The sequence below is a fragment of the Echeneis naucrates genome, chromosome 8 (assembly GCF_900963305.1).
Source record: "Echeneis naucrates chromosome 8, fEcheNa1.1, whole genome shotgun sequence".
Taxonomy (NCBI): domain Eukaryota; kingdom Metazoa; phylum Chordata; class Actinopteri; order Carangiformes; family Echeneidae; genus Echeneis; species Echeneis naucrates.
In genome coordinates this window covers 2,550,018-2,562,752 of record NC_042518.1, presented here as the reverse complement: position 1 = coordinate 2,562,752, position 12,735 = coordinate 2,550,018, and the positions used below count along the sequence as shown (strand labels likewise).

Genomic DNA, 12,735 nt, shown 5'->3' with positions numbered 1-12,735 from the left:
TATTGTTTTTCCTTTTAATTTGATGATTATTTTAATATTATTTGCAATATTTCTCTTGTATTAATGCGTTGGACCCTTTATTAATGGTGCATTAAAATATTTTTTAAATAAATAAGCTCTTGTTTTCCTTCCGTAGATTTCAGTGTCCTCTGAGGTTCAGGTTTATGTAAATAAGCAAGGTTTTCTTTCTGAGGGATCCAGACTGAAGGCTTCACAGACACCATATGACTGACTAGCTGACAGGAAGTTGTGTAGCGGAAATCAATGCACCTGCAACTTTGTCTTTTTCCGTTGAAGTGTGAGAGGAAACACTTGATATCTGACCTTAAAAAAAACAAACAAATATTTCTCAGTTCATCCAGCGACAGCCAAGGAAGGCTGCTGGTGCCCTGAACTGACGGGTCCTTAGGCGGTCTCGGCCTCGCAGATATTTTTTGTCTGGTAACATGTCATCCTGTTGTGTTGTGTTGTTTTGTTTTGTTTTGTTTTGTTTTTTTTTTTAAACTGCCTGGCTGGTACTGAAATGAACTTCCTCTCAGAATCAAACTGCTCTTTTGCCAGAAATGACAACCTGTTTGTAGGAAATGCCACTTATTATTTTCCTGAGTTACCAAAAGTCAGGCAGGAACTGCGAATGCCAGGATGTTTTTGGCCATGACAAACTGTGACAATCTGCTGGGCCGGGACCACACAACACAACACAACACAACACAACCAGAAGTTGCTTTGTTGCTGGAAGGAATGACGGCTCGTCGCTTCACAATCCCACAACTGCTCTGCCCTTGTGTGACGCAATATTGTTCCCTCTAGACACATTTTCTGTTTAGATGTCAATGAAATTCCTGAGAAGGAATATTTTCAAGTTCAATAGGTTTGATTTTGAAGGGAAACTCCACCAAAAACTTTTTCACATCCTGGTCTTTACTGGAATATCCCTCCCTGTTTGAGAGGCGTAGATGGAGATGGGAAATCTGAAGTCCTGCAGTGATGTCACTTGTGTCTGTGAGCTCACCAGGTCTCTGTCTGAAGCTACATCACCGCCCTTCCTCTCCCCAGTGATCTGGGCTGTCATTGACACTGACAGTGGAATTCATCACCACCCCAACTCAGGAAGATTGACTCATTCACCCATTTCAAATCGCAACTTAACTCTTTTAATTCTGTATTTTTATTGCTGCTGTACTTTAACCCTCCTGTCGTGTTCGGGTCAAATCTGACCGATTTACAACTTAAAACACTCAGAAATATTGTGTTTTACACCTGATTGCCTGAAGGCCTTATGATATCCGCCACGCTATGCACTTGAGTGAAGATGACGCCAGGGCCAACATGGTATGTGACATCTCATGTGTCACAACTCTTTGTACCAGAGTCCATTGAGGGAATTATACTGGAGATGACAAACCTGGAGGGGAAGCGTGTGTTTGGGGACACCTGGAGAGAAATCGACCTGGTAGACCTCCAAGCCTACATCGGTCTGTTGATTTTAGCTAGAGTATATCGCTCAAACAATCAGGCTACAAAAAGTCTGTGGGATGCAGAGTCTGGGAGGCCGATATTCCGGGCAACTATGTCCTTACAACAGTTTCATGTCCTTTCAAGAATTATTCGATTTGATAACAGAGATAAGAGACTCCTCTTATTCAAAGGCGCCAGCACATTCTCCGCACACCAGCCTCTTCCAGTCTGGTCCGGAGTGTGCAAGCCCCAGCTGCTCTCCCCCAACAAGGACATGGGCAGAAAAGGAAGCGCTGTGAGCTCTGTGCCCCGAGAGATGACAAAACAGATGCTGCAGATGTGATGCCTATGTTTGCAAGGCCCACTCTGACCTGAGTGTCACATGCAGCTAAAGAATGTTGAATAAAATTTGGCGGTGAAAAATGTTTTTTGTGCTAATTTAAGAGCAGTTAAAACAGTAAGGGGCGAGAGGTGAACAGGACTGGAGGTAAATGTGTTGTGTACAGTGACTTTGACTGCCAAGAAAGGCGTCATTAACCCTCCTATTGTCCTCATATAAGAACACATTTGATCCTTTGGGTCAATTTGACTCCATAATAATTTTTTGCATCATTAGTTGTCCCTTTCAAATGAGGAAAAGTCAAATACAAAACTGCAATCAACTCCAATTTTTTGAATGTTTAACCACTGAATGCGGTCAAACGGGCCCAAAGGATTATGGGAGGGTTAATAATTGTTGGACATTCATCTACAATCATTTATTGGAAAAACTTTAATTGTAGTGATCCGGCTCATTGAGTCCTGTTAGATGATTTACAGATAGTTTTAAGTTTCCAACGTTCCCCAGCTGTCCTTACACCCCTTCACAGGAAGTGTAATAATAAATCCATATGCAGCCCTGAATCCATGCCAAAGACAGCTGCTCACCCAACATAGGTTCTTTCCATTTTGACATCCGTCTGCAGCTTCACGTCTAAATTAAATACAAAAAGTCCAGATATTATCAATATTATATCAAAAAGTCTGGAGCTCCTGTTCTGAACCTTCAGCCCACTGACACGGATCCTTTCCTGCTGCTGCTGCCGTCCACCAGAAACTCCCCATCACTGTCCACTGTCCACAAACAAAACCTTCAAATATACATTATTTTTCTCAGAATCAATCAATCATTTATTGATTATTTACAATAAAAGTTTGCAGTCACATCTCACCCCTCAGAATGAATAAATAAACAAAGATGTGAGTTTTTACTGAAAGTCTTTGCTGTGTAAAATAAAAATAAAAATACAATAAATAAATAAATAAAATAAAAATAAAAAGGAACATCGACGTCAGCCAATCAGAGAGCAGGACGCTCCCCTTTTAAGGGCACATCGCTGAATGCTGCGTTCACTTGCAACGGGGAGAAGAGGCACTCCGCAGCCAGACAGCCAGCCAGCCAGACAGACAGACAGACAGACAGACAGACAGACAGACAGACAGACAGACAGACAGCATGTCGGACTCTCAGCGGGGCGCCGTCTATCTGCTCACCGGGGGCTGCGGCTTCCTGGGCCGCCACCTGCTCACAGTCCTGCTGGAGAAGGAGGAGCAGCTGGTGGAGGTCCGGGTGTTTGACAAGCGGGTCGACCCGAGTTTAGAGGACATGAGCACGGGTAAGAGGAGCTGGGGGCCCCGCTGGAGGGTTGGAATATATCTCTTTTAAAAATAGATCATTTCGTGTTGTTTTGTTTTTAAAAGCATGAGCAATGCTGGTTTTTTTTATATTAATAAAAAAACAACTCATTGAATTTTTTTTTTTTATGGTGACATTTGGTGACATTTCTTTCTAAGATAATTTAGTAGTTGTTTTTTTTTTTTTTTTTTTTTTTTTTTTTGTTTTCATCTGTATAATATCGATATCCAACGTGGCTCAGATTCAGTTTGTTATTCCACTCATCTGGCTAAGCAGCCAGAATGCGGTGTGTTAAAGCCACCATGGTCAGGCTCTGGATTCCCTGCATGCTTCATGCTGTCCGGGTTAGCCTGCAGACATCTTTTTCCTGTGGCAGGAAAAAGATGTTGCAATTTGTCATTTTGTACTTTGCCAATGGTTTTATCATCCCGGGATGACTTTGAAATGGGGCAGAGGTGTGTTTGAGTTTCCTTTGGGATCACAGATGTTACCTGCACATGCTGTTTTCTCTGTGATTGGGCCATTTATGCTTAAATTGCTGAGAAAGAAGAAAACATGCAAATTAAATGAATTAAGTATTTTTCAAATTGTGTAAAAACAATAAATTATATTCGACGAGAGCAATCCTTCTCCCACATTTCCACATTTCTCTTCATTTGGATGAAATGGCTCACGTGCTGTGAAATTGTAATTATATCATTTATCCTGCAAAAGGAAATGCAAACCATGCAGATAGTGTGCATTCAAAAGTCCAATCCAAGCTTTTCTTATCGCTCAGCATTTCAAGGACATTGGACGAGAGATAAAACACAAGTACAAGACCTTGACTGCATCACGAATTCCCACAAATTAAAAATTAATTAAATTAGAATTACACACAATGTAGAGTATGATGGATGGTTGGGCACGATGCTGACATGTAACGAGATGTTTTGGCCTGCCAATGCAATTTGTCTTTTTGCTTTAGGCCATTCCAATTAATTTGGTCTTTGTACCACTATGTGTGGTGAGGTTTGATAAAATGGTAAAACACGTTCTGCTGCTTTTCACAATTGAAGAAAAGAATGAATATATGAATGATGAATGATCATTGTTACAGGAAAACAGTGACGCATTCAGTTTCTTTCCGTTTTATTTCCCCTCAGACCGGACAAAGGTGGTGGTCATTCAGGGGGATATCACAGACTACAGCAGCGTGCTGGAGGCGTCCCGCGGCGCTGACGTCGTCATCCACACTGCCAGCTTGGTGGATGTTTGGCACAAAGTTCCAGAAACCCTCATCTTCTCGGTCAATGTCACAGGTCAGTCATTGGCTCAGCGTGGTGATGGGTGGACATGATCACCAGGAAGAGTGCTGGATTATTAGCTGTGGTTTTTAATGTTGGGAATGTTTTGCTGCAGGAAATCACAGATAGAAAGGAAATCCATGTCTCCTCTATTTTGAATGCCTCTCAAGGGCTTTCAGTAAACAAGTGGATAGTAAAGCCGCTGACATATTTAAACTTTTTTTAACACAGTGACCTTTTTATGTTGCGGCATCGTCACAGTTTCGTTGGAAATGAGTGTTTTGTAACACTCTGTCAAACAGTTTGAACCTGTCACTCGGCTTTTTGTGTTCAGATCACGTATTGCATGAATATTTGAGAGGCTTTTTGTCACAGTTTGCCTCTCAGGCATTCTGTCCTCAGAGAAAAGGCTCACATTGAAGGTTTATGAGGTAAAGGCAGCCTCAGCCCTGTTGATCCAAATTCCATTGGTTTGATTGTGGTGTTAATGGTGAGCTTTATTGTTGGAGCAGCTACGGCTCAGTAGTCTGTAGAGCCATTTGAAATGTCAGCTGTGTTTCAATTGTAGAGTGACTTATGGAGGTGGTTGCATCAGGGTGACAAAGAGTGTGTGGGCATACACAATCACTAAATTTGGCTATCATGGCATGAAATGTTGAATACACTCAGTGATGTCTGTGTGAATAGTGACTCAGCTGCCTAAGGAGCATCATGAGCAGAGTTTATAACAACACGACACAAACACTTGGTAGTGCTGTAAACCGGAATAACAGCCTCAAAACGAGTCATTTGTTTCTATCCTGGAAAAAAAAGAAATGCATGACACAGTGACGCTACAGGGCTCTTGCATCATTTTACAACTGTGACAGAATTTAGATATACAATAAAGTCAACATGCTGCCCATTGGCTTGTAAGAGTTTGAAAATAAGTCCACCAAGTCCAGACACAAGTCTTCAAAAATCTGTCACAATCTGTATTTCCGTGTTTCCTTTAATAGTCGTGCTGTGTTATTCAAAAATGTTATTCAAACAGGAAGAAACGGTCATTTGTGACTGACTGTGACATGACTGACCATTTTCATGGCAACAAAGAAGCTTGTCATACAGTGCAACAGGGTGGTTCATTCAGAAAATCTTTTTTGGAGAATAATGGCGCTCAATGGCACAAAGGAAAAAGGTACATGTGGCTTTGGATACTGACTGAGTTAGTTTGGACGTTTAAAGGGGATTTTACCAGATAAATAGAAAATATTCACAGATTATTGGAGCTTATTTATTTATTTATTTTATTCCTGAAATCTCTTCCAGTTAAATAACCCATTCCTGACCTTGACAGCATAAAAAAAAAAGAAAAGAAAAAACAGGGTGGATCACTTTGGAGTCCCTCAGCTGAGAAGTATTACAGGAATTTGCATCAATTTGTCTGAAAGGCTTTTCAAGCTCCACGTGTTTGAAATCAGAAATCTCCTGTTCCTCCAGAGACTCTCTCCCCTCAGGACGAGTACAAATTGTATCAGGAAGGCAGTTGAAATCAGTTCGTTCTATCTAGGTGCTGGTTCGAAGTTCCTTCTTGTTGAGTTTTCAGCTTTCAGCTGGAGCACATACCGAGAGGTTAACTCCCTGCGAGCCGAGGGTCCACTGATGTGAATCTAGAGGACAGAGAGCGGCTCAGTCTTCGCTGCCAGCTTCCCTGAGCACTTAGGTGGATTTGCAAGAGCACTTTCAAAGATTTCAGCAGCATTAAAAGCCTCTTCAGTGAGGCCTTTTTCCACTGTTGGTCTGATTTTAATTAGGTTTACTTAATGTTTTCATCGCTCCAGTTTCTTTTTCCTTTTTAGCCTCATGTCTCCAGGGATGGCAGAGCTGGTCAGTTCAGCTCAGGTTACTTTATTAATACCTGTTGGTAGACTCGTTTGCGTTTGGAGACAGACGTGACAGGAAAAGGACTCTGGGCTTCACTAAACTGCAATTCAGGCTACAAAACAAAGAAAAATCTTTACCACACTTCCAGTTCAGACTGAAACATGCCAGACTTTGGGTGGGGTGAGAGGTGGGGGTGGTCCAGCAGTTGTGGCAGAAAGTTTATCTCCCAGATTCCTCTCCAGAAATACCAGCAGCTCAAGCTTTTTACTTACTCAGTCTAATGGCTCAACAGCCCAAGTGCTTTAAAACAGCCATTTAAAATGTATTTATCTGGAATAAGTATCATTCTGTCTAAATAACACTTAGTTGATAGGCATTAATGTATTTCCAAGCTATGTGGAGCAGATGGGTTCCCACTACAGCTGCTGATAAGTCTGTCAGGCAAGAAATGTAAGTGTAAAGCATAAATAATTTACTTTCAAACTGATTCTGGGACGCTCTTGTCGCAGTGTCTTTTTCTCTTCTGTCAACATGAGTATCAAATTTAATCTGAAAAGTCTAAACGAGCAAAAAGGCAAGAGCTGAATACCTTTTCAGTATAAATAATTACAGAATGTGTTTCCTCACAATGCGAGGACCATGTTTTCGCCCGATATGTCGACGAATACATTGCAGGCTTCATGGAGCAAAGGAAGTGCTCACACATTCATCAGCTAAACATTCAACAGATGGCTGCGTTGACTCTTTGAAGAGCATTTCATGTTTATCATCTCCTTCTGTGTCCAATTATAACAGAACATCTGAATTCTTTTATTTTCATCTGAAAGTGTACAAACTGGAATCCACCTGTGACAAAGACCAGCCATGCCGTTATTGGAAGATTCAGAAATCTGTTAGCCTGTAATATTCTCTTTCTCCCCCAGCCTCTTAAATGACGCCATTTTTCTCCCATCAGGAACAGAGAATGTGATCAATGCCTGCGTGGAGTGCGGTATCCAGTACCTGGTCTACACCAGCAGCATGGAGGTCATCGGTCCCAACGTAGACGGAGAGGCCTTCATCAGGTGGGGTGGAAATAAATGTTTACGAGCTCAGCTCTGCTTTCCTCTGCCAGCCAACTGACCTAGTCTGCAAGTATTTACCTCACCGAGCCAACAAATACTCCAATTTAAGTCACGTCAGCCTTGAGTTCCTTCTTTCTTCTGCTCTTGAATGCACCTTCTTGGAAAACACGAGTACACAAAATGACCAAGTCCATTAGGTCATTGGTGTAATTAAGGGGGGCCTTCGAGCAGGAGCTGCTGTCTAGTCAGGCTGAGTTTTCAGCTTTCCTGTAACTGAGGAAATGTCTAAACCTCCACTGGTTTATTGCATGAGAAAATTTGGTAAGTTACGTAATAGTCCATTGCGTACAGCTCATAACATGACAACTTAAATAACATGTCTTACAACTTTTAATGAGGCTAATTACTGCTGGATGTCAGTTATGACCTGATTGATGGCCAACAAGTAACCGTAAAGGAACAAAACTTGCCTGTAAGGGTCTATTTTCTCTCACACAGGAATGCCTAATTTAGTTCTGTATTATCAGATGAATTTTTTATTTTCTAACTGCTCCACCAGCTGCCCGCTGCTGCAGAAGTGCACATCTGCATTGCTATTTCCTGGATAATATTTTGGTGCACAGAAGCAAGACAGACAGCAAACCTCTGGAAGTCTGTCCACAGCGGAGGAATGTCGCCGTCTGAGGACTGACGTCAGTCAGCGTAGGCATGTCGTAGCTCAGTGAGGATTTTCTTAAGGACCATGTGTCGTTTTATCATCCTAATGCTCATACCGCATTGAGCCGTCCACCTGATTGTCGTCTGATCTGGTCTCTTCAGTCCTTGTCCCGATCTTTCAGTTGCAGAATGGACTGATAACTTTGAAGTTGAGGAGTTATTTATCAGTAAAGGGGATACAGGTGCGGAGACGCTGTAAACAGGCAGACAGGGAACAACATACAGCTACTATCAGCTCACCAACCGGCTAAATGTCTGGAAGCTCCATACAGAAAGGCCCCAGGTCTGGATTTTTGAAACCAACCATCTACCACCATTTCCACTTTCTACTTCTTTAAAAAAGTCCGCCTTGGTTTAGGTTTGCTCTGTATGTGTGTGCGCCTTCCACTCAAATTCAACCATTTCTCGTCACGGAGCTTTTTACAAGAAAACATTCTGTTTATCATAATAGTTCCAATTTCCCCAAAAAGGAGTTTGTATAAAAGCTGCATGAACGTAAAAGGAGCCCATTGACTTCATGTCATGAGAAAGATTTTGGAGTGTCACGGCATCAAAGTGTTTAATGCATGTTTGTTACCATGAGCAGGAATCACAACGTTCACTCTCACGCACTGTGACAGAGAAAATATTACCTTCTTTGTGCAGTCACGAGCTGAAGTCCTCCAGTCGTTTGGTAAAGCTTAGACAGAACATGGAATTACCTTCTCAAAGCCTTCCTAGTCTCCCTCTCCCATTTCTCACAGCTGTGTGAGTGATAATGAATGTTTTGTGAGAATCAACATCGCTGATCCTTCAGTCACTATGATTACTTTAAAGTTAAAGTGTGTGTGTGTGTCTGTTCATCGTGACACATAGATTTCAGACGAGTATTTGGCACACACCCCCCCCCACAAATGTGTTGACACCATCAGATAGAATCATGATGAAAGAATGAACCGTTGTCTGCTCTGAGTAGAAAAACTGGCTCTGCCTTGGCCCACTTCAAGTGGAAATGTGTAAATAAAAGCCGCATTCAAGACGCGGAACAGTCACCTTTTATCCTCGTCTTCTTCTGCGGCTGATTTAGCCTGGCGTGCACACATTCCTCTTTAACATCTGGTAAGGTTGCAAAAACAAACTAAATTCTTCCTGTGCCTTGTTTTTTGAATCTTCTAGGGGCAACGAGGACACACCTTACAACGTGAAGCACACCATGCCCTACCCAAAGAGCAAGTCGAAGGCAGAGAAAATCGTGCTGGAAGCTAATGGCAAAACCGTATGTCAACATTTACAAAACATATTTCACTGATAAATGGTGTCTGCTGCTTTTGTGCACAATTTTATTCTTTACATCTGGTCCTCCTTTCTTCACCTGACACAATAGCACATCCACGTACAGAAAAGCAATCAAGAAATGTTAATGAATAAAAGGTTTTGAAGCCTTTTATTCGTATTAATGAATAAAATGTTGACACTTGTAAATGATCAGACAGAGTAGGAGATCCAGAAAGCTCTTGGTCTTTGTTTTCCTAACGCATGTATCCCTAGTTGGATTCCAGCATGGAAGGAATTTATTGTGTAACTTTGTCACCAGATCATTCCCTGCTGTGCTGTTTTAAATTTTAAACTGACTGCTTATTCCTTTTCTTCTTCTGACCAGCTGAGAGACGGAAAGTGTTTATACACGTGCTCTCTGAGGCCGACAGGGATCTACGGCGAGGGCCACGAGCTGATTAGGGACTTCTACAATCAGGGTGTTCAAAGGGGAGGCTTAATTATTGGAGGCATCCCAGACAACACGGAGCACGGGCGAGTCTATGCAGGTGAGTCTACTATCCCACCAATCTAAACACGGCTTTCCAAAGAATTTCCTGAATACAGTCTGGGCGTCCAAACCCTCTGCTGTTCTGCTTTGACGTCAACGTGTGATTATACTGTACAGAAGAAGATCAAGCTCAAAAAGCAGAAGCACAGATGTCAGGCTTCCACTTCCTCTGCTATTAACAGGAAGTAGACGGGTGTTTTACAACGCCATAAAGGGAGACCATAATAGTAATAATACTGAGCTTAAAAGACAGAGGGTGAGAAGATGCAGAGGGGAAGTGAGGTCACATCCAGATCATTGCTGTTTTGACTACATGAACCAACATGTTCTACATGAACCAACATTTTCACTAATGATACCAGAAGTGTAAATATTAGCTGATTAATTACAGATGGCGAACCTGGATCCATCCTCAATATTTGACATAGGTACAAATGTCAGCTGACTGTTAGGGAACATGGTTATTCAATAATGTGGTACTCCCAGAAATAACTCTCAGCCTTGTTATTGTCTGAGAAAATCAAACATTAATTTGGTCCTTTTTTTGGGGGGGGGGGTGTGGGATCGTGGCGAGTTAGTGGAAATGTGGTTGAGAGAAGCAGAAAACAGGAAAGAGTTTGAAGAGCCAGTAATGAAAGAATTCCCCTCCTAGCCACTTTGCAATCAGATTGTCCCAAATACAAGAAACGAAAAATCTCTCCTCAGACTGCAATTTTCTTTGACTTTCTTACTGTTTATTGCATAAGTCAACAAGTGCTTCCTCTGTCACTCACTGTGGTGTTTGTTTGTGTGCCAGGGAATGTTGCCTGGATGCATGTGCTTGCAGCTCGAGCTTTGAAGGATCGCCCCCAAACAGTCGGAGGGGAGGCGTTCTTCTGCTACGATGACTCACCCTACAAGAGTTACGAGGATTTCAACATGCAGTTCCTCTCCACATTTAACTTCCGAAGGATCCGCATGCCCTTACTGGTGCTCTGGTGTCTGGCCATGGTCAACGACCTGTTCCGATGGATACTGAGCCCCGTATACAACTACACGCCGTTGCTGAACAGCTACACGCTGGCTGTGGGCTGTACCTCCTTCACCGTGCGCACAGACAAAGCCCAGCGTTACCTCCAGTACCGTCCGCTGTACGACTGGGACCAGTGTCGAGCCCGCACGCAGAAGTGGGTCGACACATTTCCCCAAGAGAATCCCAAAGACTCTTAGTGGGACCTCAACTACTGATCCACACATCACAAGCTGCTATGTAGACTTGCAGGATTCCAGCTTTATACAAAGGGAGAGTCCCTCCTCAATCAACCATGTAGAAACATTTCAAAGAATGATTAAATTGCAGATAAAGACGCACTTTGATGATTTCTATTGGTGAGCACTCCTGCAGTCTTTTTTGTATGCCAACACTTTGTAGGGTTAGTCTTAGTGCTACATGACACCTTATTAAGGATGAGAAAAAAAATACAGTACATAATCTTACTCCTATCTAACAGATATGATTCAGTATTGTACTCATTGGCCTTTGTTGTAAGGGCAGTCTGTAGGACCTACAAGGCAGACACAGGACTGGAGTGTACAAGGCAACCAAGATTTTAATGGCAAGAATAATCCAGAAGGAAAAATCAAAAATCACTGCACAGGGAAGGCAGGAAAAAGTAACAAACAGGAACTTTTCCCTCACCACTGTCGCCAAGTGCTTGCTCATCGGGGGATCTGTTGGGTCTCTTTAAATGATTTTATAAAGAGTTTGTTCTAGACCTGCTCCATATGAAAGGTGCCTTGATGTAACTTTGTTATGATTTTACAAATAAATCTGATTTGAAAACCACTGCAGAGTAGGGAGAACCAAAATCAGCAATACAAAAGTAACAGAAAAATCACTGCGAGCAGAAGACCAACTAGGGACACAGGAAGCACAAAGACGGGAAAAGCCAGAAAGTCAGGACGGGAACGCAGGGCGTGATGGCAACGCAACAAATGTGACGAGGGGTGTAAATAGAGAGAGTGAGGTGAGAAGACAGGGCCGAGGGGAAGGGCATGAGGAAAGCAAGGAGGTGACTACACAGGAGGACAAACAATGCAGGAAGTGCTACAAAATAAAGCAGGAAACACCACTGACAGAAAAGGGAGGAAAAACAAGGCAAAGGAGGGATCCTAACATTTGTTGCTATTTGTATAGTTTTAGTATTTATAAATTCTGACCAATGTCACATAGACATGTTTAAATCATGAAATTTTGCTTTTACTTGTTTGATAATATTCAGATAACTTAAACAATTCTAATAATGTTTTTAATATAAATATATCCTTTTGTAAATTTGTAATAAAATGTATTATAATCTGCATGGCTTTGTCGTGTTGCTGCATTTGGTTCTAGTTTCCCTTTCTCACCCGTCTTCCAAGGGTGAGTCTTTTTTTTTTTTTTTTTGGTGGTCATGCATGTCAAAAAGCAAGTTTCTGCAGCGTGGCAACAATGTCGTGTACGTGTGTTGAAGTAGTTACAGAGAAGGGACACAGCCCATAGCATTGTGATTAAACAACATGCGACTCCATGGAAATCTGGAGAGCCAAACTCTCTTGGAAACTCTTCTGTTTATCTCCATGACAACCTGCTGGGTAGCATCAATTTCCATGTGTGAGACACAGTATATGGGAGTTTCCTTACGTAGGAACTTGACGACATGCAAATCTGCTGGGGTATCCCCATTTTTGTGGTTTTCCATGGTGAACCTCATAACATTTTGACTCACACCAGCATATAAACAAAACCCTCACAAATGAAGTCTTCTGTTCTCCCAGTAACCAAAACAAACTGAAAGCTGAGGCTTGAAAAAACGCCTTTTCTTTGACTAACCAGTCTAGCATAAGCCT

At 42.1% G+C, this 12,735-nt stretch overlaps 1 protein-coding gene across 1 annotated transcript; it reads left to right on the top strand.

Moving 5' to 3' along the window:
• The first annotated feature begins 2,863 nt into the window (after nucleotides 1–2,863).
• hsd3b7 (hydroxy-delta-5-steroid dehydrogenase, 3 beta- and steroid delta-isomerase) lies at nucleotides 2,864–12,209 on the top strand. The gene is made up of 7 exons (XM_029508438.1): nucleotides 2,864–2,889; nucleotides 2,930–3,113; nucleotides 4,279–4,434; nucleotides 7,238–7,346; nucleotides 9,219–9,318; nucleotides 9,703–9,865; nucleotides 10,664–12,209. The coding sequence occupies exons 2-7, from the start codon at nucleotides 2,954–2,956 to the stop codon at nucleotides 11,074–11,076; spliced, it is 1,101 nt and encodes a 366-aa protein (XP_029364298.1). The 5' UTR covers nucleotides 2,864–2,889; nucleotides 2,930–2,953; the 3' UTR covers nucleotides 11,077–12,209.
• Nucleotides 12,210–12,735: the final 526 nt, after the last annotated feature.

Bases quoted from the DNA above. Each gene is read 5' to 3' on its own strand.
- hsd3b7 (XM_029508438.1), top strand. From the start codon at position 2,954: ATGTCGGACTCTCAGCGGGGCGCCGTCTATCTGCTCACCGGGGGCTGC. The intron at 4,435-7,237 runs GTCAGTCATTGG...TTCTCCCATCAG, and splicing joins CTTCTCGGTCAATGTCACAG to GAACAGAGAATGTGATCAAT. The intron at 9,319-9,702 runs GTATGTCAACAT...TCTTCTGACCAG, and splicing joins TGGAAGCTAATGGCAAAACC to CTGAGAGACGGAAAGTGTTT.